General features: G+C 42.0%; 1 protein-coding gene across 1 annotated transcript in view; it reads left to right on the top strand.

The window, feature by feature from the left end:
• Positions 1–204: 204 nt before the first annotated feature.
• Positions 205–20983, top strand: part of LOC145864370 (uncharacterized) — a 58056-nt gene continuing 37277 nt past the window's right edge. Inside the window, exons 1-3 of the mRNA XM_082970115.1 lie at positions 205–1256; positions 1419–1994; positions 14477–14523. Of these exons, the coding sequence (XP_082826241.1) occupies positions 231–1256; positions 1419–1994; positions 14477–14523 (1649 nt within the window). The 5' untranslated portion in view covers positions 205–230. The remainder of the gene's footprint in view (positions 1257–1418; positions 1995–14476; positions 14524–20983) is intronic.

Below are 20983 nucleotides of genomic sequence, written 5' to 3'. Positions count from 1 at the left end.
CATCTGTAGCTCTTACAACCACTACAACTGCAGCACCTACTTCAACAACTACAACTGAAGCTTCTACGATAACCACAACTGCAGCACCTGCTACGACAACTACAACTGAAGCTGCTACGACAACCACAACTTCAGCGCCTACTACGACAACTACAACACCTACTACGACAACTACAACACCTACTACGACAACCACAACTGTAGCTCCTACGACAACATCTGTAGCTCCTATGACCACTACAACTGCAGCATCTACTTCAACAACCACTGCAGCTCTTACAACCCCTACATCAGCAGCACCTACTTCAACAACTACAAATGCAGTTCCTACAACAACGACAACTGAAGCTCCTATGACAACCACAACTGCAGCTCCAACTGCAACATCTGTAGCTCCTACGACCACTACAACAGCAGCATCTACTACAACAACTACAAATGCAGCTCCTACGACAACCACAACTGCAGCTCCTACTACAACTTTAGATCCCACGACCATTACAACAGAAGCACCCACTACGACCACTACAAACGCAGCTCTTACGACAACCGCAACTGATACTCCTACTACAACTTTAGATACTACGACCACTACAACAGCAGCACCTACAACGACAACTGTAGCTCCTACGACAACCACAACTGTAGCTCCAAGTACAACTGTAGCTCCTACCACCACAACTACACCACCTACTTCAACAACTACAACTGAAGCTCCTACGATAACCACAACTGCAGCACCTGCTACGACAACTACAACTGAAGCTGCTACGACAACCACAACTTCAGTGCCTACTACGACAACTACAACACCTACTACAACACCTACTACGACAACTACAACACCTACTACGACAACTACAACACCTACTATGACAACCACAACTGTAGCTCCTACGACATCATCTGTAGCTCCTTTGACCACTACAACTGCAGCACCTACTTCAACAACCACTGCAGCTCTTACAACCACTACATCAGCAGCACCTACTTCGACAACTACAAATGCAGTTCCTACAACAACGACAACTGAAGCTCCTACGACAACCACAACTGCAGCTCCAACTACAATATCTGTAGCTCCTACGTCCACTACAACAGCAGGATCTACTACAACAACTACAAATGCAGCTCCTACGACAACCACAACTGCAGCTCTTACTACAACTTTAGATCCCACGACCATTACAACAGAAGCACCCACGACGACCATTACAAACACAGCTCCTACGACAACCGCAACTGATACTCCTACTGCAACTTTAGATACTACGACCACTACAACAGCAGCACCTACAACGACAACTGTAGCTCCTACGACAACCACAACTGTAGCTCCAAGTACAACTGTAGCTCCTACCACCACAACTACACCACCTTCTTCAACAACTACAACTGAAGCTCCTACGATAACCACAACTGCAGCACCTGCTACGACAACTACAACTGAAGCTGCTACGACAACCACAACTTCAGTGCCTACTACGACAACTACAACACCTACTACAACACCTACTACGACAACTACAACACCTACTACGACAACTACAACACCTACTATGACAACCACAACTGTAGCTCCTACGACATCATCTGTAGCTCCTTTGACCACTACAACTGCAGCACCTACTTCAACAACCACTGCAGCTCTTACAACCACTACATCAGCAGCACCTACTTCGACAACTACAAATGCAGTTCCTACAACAACGACAACTGAAGCTCCTACGACAACCACAACTGCAGCTCCAACTACAATATCTGTAGCTCCTACGTCCACTACAACAGCAGGATCTACTACAACAACTACAAATGCAGCTCCTACGACAACCACAACTGCAGCTCTTACTACAACTTTAGATCCCACGACCATTACAACAGAAGCACCCACGACGACCATTACAAACACAGCTCCTACGACAACCGCAACTGATACTCCTACTGCAACTTTAGATACTACGACCACTACAACAGCAGCACCTACAACGACAACTGTAGCTCCTACGACAACCACAACTGTAGCTCCAAGTACAACTGTAGCTCCTACCACCACAACTACACCACCTACTTCAACAACTACAACTGAAGCTCCTACGATAACCACAACTGCAGCACCTGCTACGACAACTACAACTGAAGCTGCTACGACAACCACAACTTCAGTGCCTACTACGACAACTACAACACCTACTACGACAACACCTACTACGACAACCACAACTGTAGCTCCTACGACACCATCTGTAGCTCCTATGACCACTACAACTGCAGCACCTACTTCAACAACCACTGCAGCTCTTACAACCACTACATCAGCAGCACCTACTTCGACAACTACAAATGCAGTTCCTACAACAACGACAACTGAAGCTCCTATGACAACCACAACGGCAGCTCTAACTACAACATCTGTAGCTCCTACGACCACAACAGCAGCATCTACTACAACAAATACAAATGCAGCTCCTACGACAACCACAACTGCAGCTCCTACTACAACTTTAGATCCCACGACCATTACAACAGAAGCACCCACTACGACCACTACAAACGCAGCTACTACGACAACCTCAACTGATACTCCTACTGCAACTTTAGATACTACGACCACTACAACAGCAGCACCTACAACGACAACTGTAGCTCCTACGACAACCACAACTGTAGCTCCAAGTACAACTGTAGCTCCTACCACCACAACTACACCACCTACTTCGACAACCGTAGCAACTACGACCACAACTACACCACCTACTTCGACAACCGCTGCATCTGCTAAAATAACTACAACTGACGCTCCTACAACACCATCTGTAGCTCTTACAACCACTACAACTGCAGCACCTACTTCAACAACTACAACTGAAGCTCCTACGATAACCACAACTGCAGCACCTGCTACAAAAACTACAACTGAAGCTGCTATGACAACCACAACTTCAGCGCCTACTACGACAACTACAACACCTACTACGACACCTACTACGACAACCACAACTGAAGCTCCTACGACATCATCTGTAGCTCCTATGACCACTACAACTGCAGCACCTACTTCAACAACCACTGCAGCTCTTACAACAACTACATCAGCAGTTCCTACAACAACGACAACTGAAGCTCCTACGACAACCACAACTGCAGCTCCAACTACAACATCTGTAGCTCCTACAACCACTACAACAGCAGCACCTACTACAACAACTACAAATGCAGCTCCTACGACAACCACATCTGCAGCTCCTACTACAACTTTAGATCCCACGACCATTACAACAGAAGCACCCACGACGACCATTACAAACGCAGCTCCTACGACAACCGCAACTGATACTCCTACTACAACTTTAGATACTACGACCACTACAACAGCAGCACCTACAACGACAACCACAACAGCAGCACCTACAACAACAACTGTAGCTTTTACGACAACAAATATGTCCCCAACCACTACAACGTCAGCAGCTACAGCGAAAATCACTTCAGCTCCTACTACAACAACTGTAGCTCTTACAACCACTACGACTGCAGCACATACTACAACAACTACAACTGAAGCGCCTATGATAACCACAACTGCAGCACCTACTACGACAATTATAACTGAAGCTGCTACGACAACCACAATTGCAGCACCTATTACGACAACTGCAGCACCTACTACGACAACTGCAGCACCTACTACGACAACCACACCACCTACTACGACAACCACAACACCTACTACGACAACCACAACACCTACTACGACAACCACAACTGTAGCTCCTACGACAACCACAACTGTAGCTCCAAGTGCAACAACTGTAGCTCCTACGACCACAACTACACCACCTACTTCGACAACCGCTGCAGCATCTGCTAAAATAACTGCAACTGACGCTCCTACACCATATGTAGCTCTTACAACCACTACAACTGCAGCACCTACTTTAACAACTACAACTGAAGCTCCTACGATAACCACAACTGCAGCACCTACAACAACAACTGTAGCTTCTATGACAACAAATATATCCCCAACCACTACAACGTCAGCAGCTACAGCAAAAATCACTTCAGCTCCTACTACAACAACTGTAGCTCTTACAACCACTACGACTGCAACACATTCTACAACTACAACTAAAGCTACTACGACAACCACAACTGCAGCACCTACTACGACAACGACAACTGCAGCACCTACTACGACAATGACAAATGCAGTTCCTATGACAACCACAACTGCAGCTCCTACTACAACAACTTTAGATCGTACGACCACAACAACAGAAGCACCTACAACGACAACTGAAGGTCCTACGATAACCACAACAACATCTGTAGCTCCTTCGCCAACAACTGTAGCTCCTACGACCACTACAACTGCATCATCTACTTTGACAACCACTGCAGCACCTGCTACAATAACTACAACTGAAGCCCCTATGACAACCACAACACCTACTATGGCCATTACAACAGCAGCACCCATAACAAGAACTGTAGCTCCTATGATCAATACAACTTCAGCACCTACTTCGACAACCACTGCAGCACCTGCTACAATAACTACAACTGCAGCTCTTACAACAACCACAACTGCAGCTAAAGCTACAACCATAACTGCACCTCCTACTATAACATTTTTAGCTCTTATGACCCCTACATCAGCCGCACCTACAATGAAATCTGTTGCTCCTACAGCAACTGTTGCGCCTACAACCACTACATCTACCATACCTACAACAACAACTAAAGCTCTTACTCCAATAACTGTAGCTCCTTCAACCAGCACCACAAAAGCTGCTATGACAATCAATTCAGCTCTTACTAAAACAACCATTGGTCCTACCACCCCTACAACTGCAGCATCTACTACGACAACAACTACAGCTCTTACAACAACCACAATTGCAGCTACTATGATAACTGCAGCTCCTACAAGTGCAACTGCAGCTCCTACAGATGCAACTGCAGCTCCTACAGCTGCAACTCTTACAACTGCATCTGCAGCTCCTACAACTGCAGATGATAATGCTGCATTAATTAAAACAGCTGTAGCTCCTACAACCACTACAATGGCAGGTCCTTCAACAACCACAACTCCAGCTCCTTCGACAACCACAACGAAAGCTGCTACAACAACCACAAATATAGCTGCTACAACCACCACAACAGCAGCACCCACAACGACAACTGTAGAAGCTACCACACCACCTCCTACTCTTTTGCTGACCACTCCTTTCAATACCACAAGTGGAGGTTTTCCTGGCTGGGCTCTGGCCATTATCATCCCTTGTGGCATCGCTATCATTCTGGTACCCCTGTGGATCCTGCTATGTGTACGTATAGGCTTGTGTTCACTTGTGTACTGTTTACATATTTATTCAAAAAATATGCTAAATCTCTGCAATGATTTAATTTTACATGTGAATCATACTTCTCCATCTTGTTTTGCAGTGCATTTTATGTGGCGGATGTGTAGCTATAAGGAGACGCTGGCACAGACGCAGATCTTACAATGTACAGTACAGCAGAAGAAACGGTCTCTTCTGAGGTGACAACGCTAACATCTCTGGCCTATTGTAATCACAAGAACAGCCAATCATCTATATCTGCTAATCATGGCACTTTAATGCATGGAAAAATTACTTGACTACACAGCATTGCATCTGAGAAGATCAAGTGAAAATGTATAATAGGCTTAAAAGGCCACATGTTTTTTGTGCAATGTACTACTTTATATATTATGCATCTGAATGTTAATCAAAGTTACAGCTGAGCTGAACATAGTATGTTAATATATTTATTAGTTATGTCATTTGTGGTTTCAAGCTGTGCTGTCCACTTACTAAAACAGTTATCATTTATTTATTTCATGTATAATAAGCTTCATTCCAATATTTATTTTTTGTTTGTTATTTCCTCTCTTGATTAACTATGAACTAATTTATTTTAAACTTCAATACAGTACATGTTTCTTCAACTTATAGTTTGACAAATGTAATGAAAATACAAACCAGTATTATGATCAAATTTTATGTAAAGGTTTGACTGCAGGGTGATTATAGACAGCACATGTACACATCAAAAGTAGTCAAAATTGTCCGACCTGGCACCTTAATCTATGCAAAACTTATTAAAGACCAAGTTCAGTCAAAAAACGTGATTTTCTTATGTTTTGTATTCAGTGCCTTCAAAACGTATTCACACCCCTTGACTTAAAAATAATAATAATTGTGTTACAGCCTGAATTTGAAATGGATTAAATTGAGATTTTGTGACAATGGCCTACACACAATACCCCATACTGTCAAAGTGGTATTATGTTTTTAGAATTTTTTACAAATTAATTTAAAAAGTAAATATGTATTCAACCCTTTTGTTATGGCAAGCTTACAAAAGTTCACATAACAAGTCACATAATAAGTTGCATGGACAATCTGTGTTAAAAAGTAGAATTTAACATGATTTTGGAATGACTTCCTCATCTCTGTACAACCACAAACACCAGGGAGGTTTTCCAATGCCTCGCAAAGAAGGGCACTTATTGGTAGATGGGTTAAAGAAAAAAAACAGACATTGAATAGCCCTTTGAGCATGGTTAAGTTATGAATTACACTTTATGTGGTGTATCAGTGCACCCAGTCACTACCAAGATACTGCTTCCTAACTCAGTTGCTACAGTGGAAGGAAACCGCTCAGGAATTTCACCATGAGGCCAATGGTGACTTTAAATCAGTTACAAAGTTTATTGGCTGTGATAGGAGAAAACTTAGGGTGGACCAACAACATTGCAGTTATTCCACAACACTAACTAAGAGTGAAAAGAGTGAAAAGAAGAATGCCCATATAAAATGTAGCAAAGGCATTCACCTTTTGTCCTAAATACAAGGTGTTATGTTTTGGGCAAATCCAATACAACACATTACGCCAAGGACTTGGGAGTTTTTCAGGATAAAACATAAATGGAATGGAGCTAAGCACAGGTAAAATCCTAGAGGAAAACCTGGTTCAGTCTGCTTTCCACCAGACATTGGGAGATGAATTCACCTTTCTACAGGACAATAACCGAAAACACAAGGCCAAATCTACACTGTCTCTTGGTGTCTTTCACACATACATAAACATATACATATGTATTTAAACGCAGCAAAAAAGAAACGTCCCTTTTCAGGACCCTGTCTTTCAAAGATCATTCATAAAAATCCAAATAACTTCATAGATCTTCATTGTAAAGGGTTTAAACACTGTTGCCCATGCTTGTTCAATGAACGATAAACAATTAGCTTCTCTAGGGTAGGGGCAGTATTCGGAATTGTGGATGAAAGGTGTGCCCAAATTAAACTGCCTGTTACTCGGGCCCAGAAGTTAGGATATGCATATTATTAGTAGATTTGGATAGAAAACACGCTGAAGTTTCTAAAACTGTTTGAATGATGTCTGTGAGTATAACTCATATGGCAGGCAAAAATGGAGAAAAATCCAACCAGGAAGTGTGGAAATCTGAGGTTGTAGTTTTACTGGCCTATCCTGGCCTATCCAGTATACAGTGACTTAGGGTTCATTTTGCACTTCCTAAGGCTTCCACTAGATGTCAACAGTCTTTAGAATGTTGTTTGAGGCTTCTACAGTGAATCTTGAGCAAACAAGAGCTCCTGGAAGTTGACTCAGAAAATGACATGAGTTCAGTGGCGCGCATTCACGTGAGCGTTAGCTGTGTTCCAGTTCATTTTGAAGACATTTGAATCATCCGGTTGGAATATTAATGAAGATTTATGTTATACATCGTTTGAATTGTTTCTACGAACGTAAATATAACTTTCTTTTACTTTTCGTCGTGACATTTCGGCGCGTTTCCTAGATTTGGAGTAGTGGACTGAATGCACAAACAAAAAGGAGGTATTTGGACATAAATTATGGACTTTATCGAACAAAACAAACATTTATTGTGGACCTGGGATTCCTGGGAGTGCATTCTGATGAAGATCATCAAAGGTAAGTGAATATTTATAATGCTATTTATGATTTTATTATCTGTATTGTTTGATGTTGTTGTCTGAGCGCAGTACTCAGATTATTGCAAAGTGTGCTTTTGCCATAAAGCTTTTTTGAAATCTGACATTGCGGTTGCATTAAGGAGAAGTTTATCTATAATTCTTTGAATAACAGTTTAATATTTTATCAACGTTTACGATGAGTATTTCTGTAAATTCATGTGCTCATTCACCGGAGGTTTTTGGAGGCAAAATATTTCTGAACATTATTGGCCAATGTAAAATGTTTTTTTGGGATATAAATATGAACTTTATTGAGCAAAACATACATGTATTGTGTAACATGAAGTCCTATGAGTGCCATCTGATGAAGATCAAAGATTAGTGCTTAATTTTAGCTGTATTTCTGTTTTTTGTGACGCCTCTCCTTGCTTCGAAAATGGCTGTGTGGTTTTTCTTGTTTCTGCGCTGTCCTAACATAATCTAACTTTATGCTTTCGCCATAAAGACTTTTTGAAATCGGACAATGTGGTTGGATTAACGAGAAGTGTATCTTTAAAATGGGTTATAATTGTTGTATGTTTGAGAAATATGAATTATGAGGTTTCTGTTGTTTTGAATTTGGCGCCCTGTTATTTCCCTGGCTGTTGAATAGTGTGTCCCGCAGGTGGGACGGTAGCGTCCCACATACCCCAGAGAGGTTGAACATGCAGCAGTGGAATGGTCGTTACGACACTAACAGCTTACAGACAGTAGGCAATTAAGGTCACAGTTATGAAAACTTAGGACACTAAAGAGGCCTTTCTACTGACTCTGAAAAACACCAAAAGAGATGCCCAGGGTCCCTGCTCATCTGCGTGAATGTGCCTTAGGCATAATGCAAGGAGACATGGGGACTGCAGATGTGGCCAGGACTGGCAAAAAGTGCTCTTCACTGATGAGTCGCGGTTTTGTCTCACCGGGGTGATGGTCGGATTCGTGTTTATCGTCGAAGGAATTAGCGTTACACCGAGGCCTGTACTCTGGAGAGGGATCGATTTGGAGGTGGAAGGTCCGTCATGGTCTGGAGTGGTGTGTCACAGCATCATCGGACTGAGCTTGTTGTCACTGCAGGCAATCTCAATGCTGTGCGTTACAGGGAAGACGTCCTCCTACATCATGTGGTGCCCTTCCTGCAGGCTCATACTTACATGACCCTCCAGCATGACAATGCCACCAGCCATACTGCTCGTTCTGTGCGTGATTTCCTTCAAGACAGGAATGTCAGTGTTCTGCCATGGCCAGCGAAGAGCCTGGATCTCAATCCCATTGAGCATGTCTGGGACCTGTTGGATTAGAGGGTGAGGGCTAGGGCCATTCCCCCCAGAAATGTCAGGGAACTTGCAGGTGCCTTGGTGGAAGAGTGGGGTAACATCTCACAGCATGAACTGGCAAATCTGGTGCAGTCCGTGAGGAGGAGATGCACTGCAGTACTTAATGCAGCTGGTGGCCACACCAGATACTGACTGTTACTTTTGATGTTGACCCCCCTTTGTTCAGGGAAACATTATTCCATTTATGTTAGTCACATGTCTGTGGAACATGTTCAGTTTATGTCTGTTGTTGAATCTTATGTTCGCTGAAAATAAATGCACTTGACAGTGAGAGAACATTTCTTTTTTTAATGAGTTTATATAGATGGGCAAAAGAACACAGACACTGGATAGAAGAACTCTGCCTAGGTCAGCATCCCGGAGTTGCCTCTTCACTGTTGACGTTGAGACTAATATATTATATATATATATATATATATATATATATATATATATTATATGACATTGAGACCATTTACAGTTGAAGTCGGAAGTTTACATACACCTTAGCCAAATAGTCGTGGCCAAAAATTTTGAGAATGACACAAATATTATTTTTCACAAAGTCTGCTGCCTCAGTTTATATGATGGCAATTTGCATATACTCCAGAATGTTATGAAGAGTGAACAGATGAATTGCAATTAATTGCAAAGTCCCTCTTTGCCATGCAAATGAACTGAATTCCCCCAAAAAACATTTCAGCCCTACCACAAAAGGCCAGCTGACATCATGTCAGTAATTTTCTCGCTAACACAGGTATGAGTGCTGACGAGGACAAGGCTGGAGATCACTCTGTCATGCTGATTGAGTTCAAATAACAGACCAGAAGCTTCAAAAGGAGGGTGGGTGCTTGGAATCATTGTTCTTCCTCTGTCAACCATGTTTACCTGCAAGGAAACACGTGCCGTCATCATTGCTTTGCACAAAAAGCGCTTCACAGGCAAGGATATTGCTGCCAGTAAGATTGCACCTAAATCAACCATTTATCGGATCATCAAGAACTTCAAGGAGAGCGGTTCAATTGTTGTGAAGAAGGCTTCAGGGCGCCCAAGAAAGTCCAGCAAGCGCCAGGACCGTCTCCTAAAGTTGATTCAACTGCGGGATCGGGGCACCACAAGTACAGAGCTTGCTCAGGAATGGCAGCAGGCAGGTGTGAGTGCATCTGCACGCACAGTGAGGCGAACACTTTTGGAGGATGGCCTGGTGTCAAGAATGGCAGCAAAGAAGCCACTTCTCTCCAGGAAAAACATCAGGGACAGACTGATATTCTGCAAAAGGTACAGGGATTGGACTGCTGAGGACTGGGGTAAAGTCATTTTCTCTGATGAATCCCCTTTCCGATTGTTTGGGGAATCCAGAAAAAAGCTTGTCCGGAGAAGACAAGGTGAGCGCTACCATCAGTCCTGTGTCATGCCAACATTAAAGCATCCTGAGACCATTCATGTGTGGGGTTGCTTCTCAGCCAAGGGAGTGGGCTCACTCACAATGTTGCCTAAGAACACAGCCATGAATAAAGAATGGTATCAACACATCCTCCAAGAGCAACTTCTCCCAACCATCCAGGAACAGTTTGGTGACGAACAATGCCTTTTCCAGCATGATGGAGCACCTTGCCATAAGGCAAAAGTGATAACTAAGTGGCTCAGGGAACAAAACATCAATATTTTGGGTCCATGGCCAGGAAACTCCCCAGACCTTAATCCCATTGAGAACGTGTGGTCAATCCTCAAGAGGCGGGTGGACAAACAAAAACCCACAAATTCTGACAAACTCTAAGCATTGATTATGCAAGAATGGGCTGCCATCAGTCAGGATGGGCACAGAAGTATTGACTCTTTGCATCAACTTCATGTAATTGTCAATAAAATCCTTTGACACTTATGAAATGCTTATAATTGTACTTCAGTATTCCATAGTAACATCTGACAAAAATATCTAAAGACACTGAGGCAGCAAATTCTGTGGAAATTAATATTTGTGTCATTCTCAAAACTTTTGGCCACGAATGTACATTTAAACTCAGTTTTTCACAATTCCTGAAATGTAATTCTAGTAACAATTCCCTGTCTTAGGTCAGTTAGGATTCACCACTTTATTTTAAGAATGCAAAAAGGTCAGAATGATAGTAGAGAGAATGATTTATTTGAGCTTTTATTTCTTTCATCACATTCCCAGTGGGTCAGAAGTTTACATACACTCAATTAGTATTTGGTAGCATTGCCTTTAAGCAAGGCCTTGAAATACACCCACAGGTACACCTCCAATTGACTCAAATGATGTCAATTAGCCCATCAAAAGCTTCTAAAACAATGACATCATTTTCTGGAATTTTCTAAGCTCTTTAAAGGCGCAGTCAACTTAGTGTATGTAAACTTCTGACCCACTGGAATTGTGATACAGTGAATGATAAGTGAAATAATCTGTCTGTAAACAATTGTTGGAAAAATGACTTGTGTCATGCACAAAGTAGATGTCCTAACCGACTTGCCAAAACTATAGTTTGTTAAAAAGACATTTGTGGAGTGGTTGAAAACATTGTTTTAATGAAGTTTATGTAAACTTCCGACTTCAACTGTATATATAGTCTCAACGTCAACAGTGAAGAGGCGACTCCGGGATGCTGACCTTCCAGGCAGAGTTCCTCTATCCAGTGTCTGTGTTCTTTTGCCCATCTTAATCATTTATTTTTATTGGCCAGTCTGAGATATAGCTTTTTCTTTGCAACTCTGCCTAGAAGGCCAGCATCCCGGAGTTGCCTCTTCACTGTTCACTTTGAGACTGGTGTTTTGATTTGATGACAACATTTGTTATTTGAAGATAAACAATGTAGACAGCATTTGATGAGAATCTGTGCCTCCATGTCTTAATGATGGTTCCATCACAACTTTCAGAAATTAACAACAATTACACATAAAAATTATAATGAAGATGCAGGACAATTTATTGATCAACACCAAAACCCATTGTCACATACAGGGCGATTTCGGCTTGGGCTTGAGACTGTGTCATCCCTAGTCTCTCTATACAGACTGGTTGATTCAGGCAATGTACCAATACTCCAGTTTAACATGTGTGTAGATGTTCCTGCCTCAGTTGGGACAAAGGTGACAAGTCTAAAATGGGAAGCACATCATCGGTAACGTCGCTGCCGGATCCGCTTCTTGCCCTAGCTAAACATGAGCAGAATTCTTGCCTGCATTTTGACCCCTGCCTATCCAAACTCTTGATTTGTTGAGAGTTATCTGTCTGAAGAAGATCCTCCCCTAAAATCATATGTTTTCCACATTTCGAAATGTCAGAGAGCAGCCGACATCCTCCCCAGACCTTCTGCCGTTACCTAGTTTAAGTTGCCTGACGAATTTCTACTGCTCTATCTATTGCAACATACATTCTACATTCAGTCTCAACCTGCTATCCTAGAAGTCATTTTGAATATGAGCCTTACAAACTAAAGCTGTCACACCCTAAAAAATGACAGCCTAAAAAAAACTAACATGTTCCCTTCGTCTAGCAGGTACACCAGAATTGCACACTTTACATCCATGGCATCGTTCCTTATTAGCCAAGAAGGCTCTGATTTGAACAATTAGACGGGTTGAGTCAGCCATCCCTCTCAGGGAGCATGTAGAAGTTCAGAAGTGATACATGTTGCTGGTTAGAAAGTTGAACAAAATCATTTGTTTTTAGATCAACTATTGTATTGATCACTTTTGGGCATAGTGCCCAGCTAAAGGGCACAATCTTCAAAAGCTACTGCTCCATTTTTTCCCAAGCTCAATGAACATAAGTTAGCGTTGGTTGAAAGGTATTTCTGTAGCTGTATTGAGACCACACATTCAAGGATCTTTGATAGAAAGAGCAGGTTGAAAATTAGTCTGTAATTGCGTTGGGTGTTGGGGTCAAGTCCAGGTTTTTTCAAGGTTGGTGTAATGGAGACAGTTTTCAGGGAATTAGGCACAGTACCTGAATTAAGATAGTAATTTATGATTTTGGTTATAGTTGGACTGAGAAGAGTGAGGCTGGATTTAATAAGTACTGTGGGACAGAGATGGGCATGAGTAATTTGAGTACTCGAACTAAAGTCAAAACTCCATCTAAAACCAGAGATCACATTTTCTTAAAATACTGTTAAACTATTTGGTCTAAATTTGCTTCGACTGTAGTGTTTCATTTGTAAAATATACCAAGCCAAGCCTCCCACTGTTCTGCTCCCTAAATTCCCTTTCCCCTCAGCACTAGCGGTTCTGGAGGGGGGGGGGGGGGGCCGCAGTGCCCCTGTGAAAACAATTTTGGACCCCCTTGTGGCCCCCCTAAATGTGGAGTATGAAATAATTTTTACATAACACATTTTTGCTATCGTTCTTTTTTTACATCCGTTATTAGACAGTGGCAACGCGGAACACTCATTTAACCCACACATTTTCTAGAGGGATGGCTTTAGGCGGAACACAACAGTATCGTACCACATGCAAAACGATATGACAACAATAAAGTCTAATGTAACTGGCCCCTCTAACACTGGCCCCAGCTTGCCCCCCCCCCCCCCCCCCCCCCCCCCCCCCCCCTCAGTGTCCCACTCAATTGAATTTCAACAAGCTACATTCCTTGCCAAATAATGACCGTTTTATCACACATTCTAAATGGACTGGTTCACTGAAGTAGAGAAATATGTGTTCTAACAATGAGCTACAGTTTTGGATTGATTGCGTCATTTTCCGCGTAGGCTACTTTGCGGTTGTCACTAGTTAACACAGCCATAAAGTCAAAATTGGCTATACCTTAATAAACATTAAATTAGCTTTTTGTTCTTAATTTAAGGTTAGGCTTAAGGTTAACAGTCTAGTTAAGGTTATGGTAAAAGTGGAACTGACAGAATTTTTGCAAAATTAAATCTTATTAAAATCTGTTCATATACCCACCCCCAGAAAGAATATGACATTTCTTTTTACATTTGCTGACAAGCACTTAGATATGGTAATTTTCACGTTTTCATAAATTCTTAGAATGTTTGCAAATTACGTATACTAAAGCATTTGTGAAAATTCTATAGCAATATAGAGTGGGAAAGGGGCTGTGCGTTTGGACAAATAATAGACCCTGAGGTAAAAAAAACCTAATAAAACATCTGTCTTTTCCAGGACCAGACTCTATGCAGACCAGTGCGCCATAGCCAATCAGAGCTATGGTAAGCCATTATGCAAACAAGCCATTTGCCACACAGGCCTGCCATCATTCACTTTGAACTGGACTGTGTGTTTACAGGCAGTTGCAACAGCGCGACTGATCCAAAAATCACAAAATACACCTGAATGGAGTTCCGCAAATATGTCAAATACCATGGGAGTCCTCTTACATTTGGACTTTACAATCTTATTGATCAAACCAACATGAAAAGCTAGGCTCTCTCTCCCTCAATTATGCACATCAACAGCCAGATCAACAACTAATGTCAGCCAGAGCAAGATGAGCTAGATAAACCTTCTTAAACTTTTTCAGCAGTTGACTGTCAAAATTGCACTAATAAACAGTGGGGAATAGTAGCCTACTCGTCCTTCTGCAGCTTGCCTTGTCCCAACAAAGCACCCAAGCCAACTGGCTAAAGTTGGCTAGCTTGCTATCTAGCGACTTCCAGGCACAAATCAGAGAACACCTCACTGACCATTTTACTCGCCCTAGCAGAGCTGGTTAGGCTGTTTACATGTTATCCAGAGCGTTCGTGACAACTATTCCTTTTTTTGCCTACGTTTATTGACTAGAGGTCGACCGATTATGATTTTTCACCGCCGATACCAATACCGATTATTGGGGGCCCAAAAAGCCGATACCGATTAATCGGCCGATTTATTTATTTATTTGTAATAATGACAATTACAACAATACTGAATGAACACTTATTTTAACTTAATACATCAATGAAATCAATCTAGCCTCAAATACATGTCACCCCGCTCCTCCGCTCTCTCCACTGGCTTCCAGTTGAAGCTCGCATCCGCTACAAGACCATGGTGATTGCCTACGGAGCTGTGAAGGGAACGGCACCTCCATACCTTCAGGCTCTGATCAGGCCCTACACCCAAACAAGGGCACTGCGTTCATCCACCACTGGCCTGCTGGCCCCCCTACCTCTGAGGAAGCACAGTTCCCGCTCAGCCCAGTCAAAACTGTTCGCTGCTCTGGCACCCCAATGGTGGAACAAGCTCCCTCACGACGCCAGGACAGCGGAGTCAATCACCACCTTCCGGAGACACCTGAAACCCCACCTCTTTAAGGAATACCTAGGATAGGATAAAGTAATCCTTCTAACCCCCCCCCCCCCCCTAAAAGATTTAGATGCACTATTGTAAAGTGGTTGTTCCACTGGATATCATAAGGTGAATGCACCATTTTGTAAGTCGCTCTGGATAAGAGCGTCTGCTAAATGACTTAAATGTAAATGTTAAATGTAAATGTAAATAAATAATGAAACATGTTCAGTTTGGTTTAAATAATGCAAAAACAAAGTGTTGGAGAAGAAAGTAAAAGTGCAATATGTGCCATGTAAAAAAGCTAACGTTTAAGTTCCTTGCTCAGAACATGAGAACATATGAAAGCTGGTGGTTCCTTTTAACATGAGTCTTCAATATTCCCAGGTAAGATGTTTTAGGTTGTAGTTATTATAGGAATTATAGGACTATTTCTCTCTATACGATTTGTATTTCATATACCTTTGACTATTGGATGTTCTTATAGGCACTTTAGTATTGCCAGTGTAACAGTATAGCTTCCGTCCCGAGCCTCGCTCCTACCTGGGCTCGAACCAGGAACACATCGACAACAGCCACCCTCGAAGCAGCGTTACCCATGAGAGGAAAGGGAACAACTACTCCAAGTCTCAGAGCGAGTGACGTTTGAAACGCTATTAGCGCGCACCCGCTAACTAGCTAGCCATTTCACATCGGTTACACCAGCCTAATCTTGGGAGTTGAAGGCTTGAAGTCATAAACAGCGCAATGCATTGCGAAGGGCTGTTTGAATGAATGCTTACGAGCGTGCTGCTGCCTACCATCGCTCAGTCAGACTGCTCTATCAAATCATAGACTTAATTATAACATAATAACACACAGAAATACAAGCCTTAGGTCATTAATATGGTCGAATCCGGAAACTATCATCTCGAAAACAAAACATATTCCTGTTACATTGCACAACCTTCAATGTTATGTCATAATTACGTAAAATTCTGGCTAATTAGTTCGCAATGAGCCAGGCGGCCAAAACTGTTGCATATACCCTGACTGCATGCAATGAATGCAAAATGACACAATTTCACCTGGTTAATATTGCCTGCTAACCTGGATTTCTTTTAGCTAAATATGCAGGTTTAAAAATATATACTTCTGTGTATTGATTTTAAGAAAGGCATTGATGTTTATGGTTAGGTACAGTCGTGCAACGATTGTGCTTTTTTCACAAATGCGCTTTTGTTAAATCATCACCCGTTTGGCGAAGTCGGCTGTATTTGTTAGGAAGAAATAGTCTTCACAGTTCGCAACGAGCCAAGCGGCCCAAACTGCTGCATATACCCTGACTCTGTTTGCAAGAGAAGTGACACATTTTCCCTAGTTAAAAGAAATTCATGTTAGCAGGCAATATTAACTAAATATGCAGGTTTAAAGATATATACTTGTGTATTGATTTTAAGAAAGGCATTGATGTTTATGGTTGGAGCAACGTGTACCTAAGCGATTATATGCAACACAGGACAGGCTAGATAAACTAGTAATATCATCAACCATGTGTAGTTAACTAGTGATTATGATTGATTGATTGTTTTTTATAAGATAAGTTTAATGCTAGCTAGCAACTTACCTTGGCTTCTTACTGCATTCGTGTAACAGGCAGGCTCCACGTGGAGTGCAATGTAAAGCAGGTGGTTAGAGCGTTGGACTAGTTAACCGTAAGGTTGCAAGATTGAATCCCTGAGCTGACAAGGTAAAAATCTGTCGTTCTGCCCCTGAACAAGGCAGTTAACCCACCGTTCCTAGGCCGTCATTGAAAATAAGAATGTGTTCTTAACTGACTTGCCTAGGTAAATAAAGGTCAAAAAATATATATATATAATAAAAATAATAATAATAAATAAAAATCGGCCAAATCGGCGTCCAAAAAGATCAATTTCCGATAGTTATGAAAACTTGAAATCGGCCCTAATTAATCGCCCATTCCGATTTAATCGGTCGACCTCTATTGTTGACACCGGCCATATTCAGCAAATGTTGTGCGTTTGCTGAATTTGCGAAAGCAAGAGATATGCTAACTGTATAACAGTCATTCAAGTTCTTGCTAGCTAACCAAATGACACTTGCATCGCTAGTGGTGTACAGCCACCGAAAAATGATATTAGGGAAAAGTCAGTCACTCATCCTCCAAGCACCTACGTAGCTAACGTTAGGATCTGTGTTTTTAGCTTGTCACTTAAATAGATACACTAGCCTATTAGCCACATTATGACTGACTTGTGATCATTGCCCTTGCTAGTTTGATTGTATTGACATTCCCCGCCTTAGTTGCATTAATCCAGGTTTGTCCAAAATATTGAGTCATTGAAACAGAAACAGTGCATCCCAAATGGAGTCAGCAAACAATGTATCAGGCCAGCTGTGATTTACAACCTGATAGCAATATTTTTTGGACTAACAAGAAATGTATTGGTGAATTTTATGAATCATTCATTGAACTGCATCCATCTATTTGTGCCAACAATGCCTTAGTGTACGTCATGGAATGTTGAGTCATATAGAACCTATTTATAAACCTCTTATGAAGTTTGTTTTGTAGCATGAACTAGGAATTGTATATTTTTTTACTGATATTATGATTTTTCTGTTTGTTTCATATCTGCAAAGTATTTAAAACGCTGCCAGTTCCACGGGTTAGGTTTGGTTTATAATCTGATTTTAAGGAGCAAAATTGCAGAAACAGGCAGGGTTTATGACTTTGTGACTGTGGCAACTAATGTTATGATGATCATACTTTGCAAACTGCCAGTGGCATTTAAAGTTAGCCTAGGTTATTACCCCCTAAACATAGACAGGACCCACACTGAAAATATACTAATACATCAGTTTGATGATGACAAAGAGCGTATTTTCATCAGGATCATTAAGCTTATGGCGACTCCCCAAACAGATGTTGTGGCCATAACTAATCCCCATGCGGTGTTCACTGTAGAATTGTTAATCAGTTTCCAAAAGGAACAAGCAAATTAAATTGAACGTCTGTATATCGAAAAGAAGACACATTTCAAATGAAATCAAATTGTATTAGTCACATGTAAAATAACAATAGCGAGACTATATACAGGGGGTACCAGTACAGGTCAATGTGCGGGGGCACCGGTTAGTCGAGGTAATTGAGGTAATATGGACATGTAGGTAGAGTTATTAAAGTGACTATGCATAGTTAATAACAGAGAGTAGCAGCAGCGTAAAAGAGGGGGTGGGGGGGTGGGCAATGCAAATAGTCTGGGTAGCCATATGATTAGATATTCAGGAGTCTTATGGCTTGGGGGTAGAAGCTGTTTAGAAGCATCTTGGACCGAGATTAGGCGCTCCGGTACCGCTTGTCGTACGGTAGCAGAGAGAACAGTCTATGACTAAGGTGGCTGGAGTCTTTGACAATTTTTAGGGCCTTCCTCTGACACCGCCTGGTATAGAGGTGCTGGATTGCAGGAAGCTTGGCCCCAGTGATGTCCTGGGACCCTCTGAAGTGTCTTGTAGTCAGAGGCCAAACAGTTGCCATACCAGGCAGTGCTGCAACCAGTCAGGATGCTCTCGATGGTGCAGCTGTAGAACCTTTTGAAGATCTGAGGAACAAAAAAACAAATCTTTTCAGTCTCTTGACGGGGAAATGGTTTTGTTGTGCCCTCTTCACGACTGTCTTGGTGTGCTTGGACCATGTTAGTTTGTTGGTGATGTGGATACCTAGGAACTTGAAGCTCTCAACATGCTCCACTACAGCCCCGTCGATGAGAATGGGGGCTTGCTCCGTCCTCCTTTTCCTGTAGTCCACAATCATCTCCTTTGTCTTGATCACGCTGAGGGAGAGGTCGTTGTCCTGGCACCACACGGCAGGGTCTCTGACCTCCTCGCTATAGGCTGTCTCGTCGTTGTCGGTGATCAGGCCTACCATTGTTGTGTCATCGGAAAACTTAACCTCTCTGGGCTAGGCGGGACGAAATCGTCCCACCAACGCAACAGCCAGTGTAATCCCTTGGCGCGATTTTCAAATACCTTAGAAATGCTATTACTTCAATTTCTCAAACATATGACTATTTTACACCAAGACAAGACTCTCGTTAATCTAACCACACTGTCTGATTTCAAAAAGGCTTTACAACGAAAGCAAAACATTAGATTATGTCAGCAGAGTACCCAGCCAGAAATAATCAGACACCCATTTTTCAAGCTAGCATATAATGTCACAAAAACCCAGAAGACAGCTAAATGCAGCACTAACCTTTGATGATCTTCATCAGATGACACACCTAGGACATTATGTTATACAATACATGCATGTTTTGTTCAATCAAGTTCATATTTATATCAAAAACCAGCTTTTTACATTAGCATGTGACGTTCAGAACTAGCATACCCCCCGCAAACCTCCGGTGAATTTGCTAAATTACTCACGATAAACGTTCACAAAAAACATAACAATCATTTTAAGAATTATAGATACAGAACTCCTCTATGCACTCGATATGTCCGATTTTAAAATAGGTTTTCGGTGAAAACACATTTTGCAATATTCTCAGTAGATAGCCCAGCCATCACGGCTAGCTATTTAGACACCCACCAAGTTTAGCCCTGACCAAAGTCAGATTTACTATTACAAAAGTTTGATTACCTTTGATGTTCTTCGTCAGAATGCACTCCCAGGACTGCTACTTCAATAACAAATGTTGGTTTGGTCCAAAATAATCCATCGTTATATCCAAATAGCGGTGTTTTGTTCGTGCGTTCAAGACACTATCCGAAGTGTAAATAAGGGTCACGAGCATGGCGCAATTCGTGACAAAAAAATTCTAAATATTCCATTACCGTACTTCGAAGCATGTCAACCGCTGTTTAAAATCAATTTTTATGCCATTTTTCTCGTAAAAAAGCGATAATATTCCGACCGGGAATCTGCGTTTAGGTAAACAGAGGAAAGAAAACAAAGCATTCGGTCGACGCGGGCACGCGCCTGAGTCTCCCAGTACTGTGACCAGCCACTACCCAAACGCGCTACTTTTTTTCAGCCAGAGCCTGCAAAGCCACGATTCAGCTTTTTGCCGCCTTCTGGGAGCCCATGGGAGCCGTAGGAAGTGTCACGTTATAGCAGAGATCCTCAGTCTTCAATAAACAGAGGCAAGAAGAACGACACCTTGTCAGACAGGCCACTTCCTGCATGAAATCTTCTCAGGTTTTTGCCTGCCATATGAGTTCTGTTATACTCACAGACACCATTCAAACAGTTTTAGAAACTTTAGGGTGTTTTCTATCAAAGCCAATAATTATATGCATATTCTAGTTACTGGGCAGGAGTAGTAACCAGATTAAATCGGGTACATTTTTTATCCAGCCGTGTCAACACTGCCCCCTAGCCCTAACAGGTTAATGATG

This window comes from Salmo salar, chromosome 27 (assembly GCF_965601325.2).
Source record: "Salmo salar chromosome 27, fSalSal1, whole genome shotgun sequence".
NCBI classification, from domain to species: domain Eukaryota; kingdom Metazoa; phylum Chordata; class Actinopteri; order Salmoniformes; family Salmonidae; genus Salmo; species Salmo salar.
Note: the sequence above shows the minus strand (reverse complement) of the source record. Positions and strands in the feature narration are given on the sequence as shown.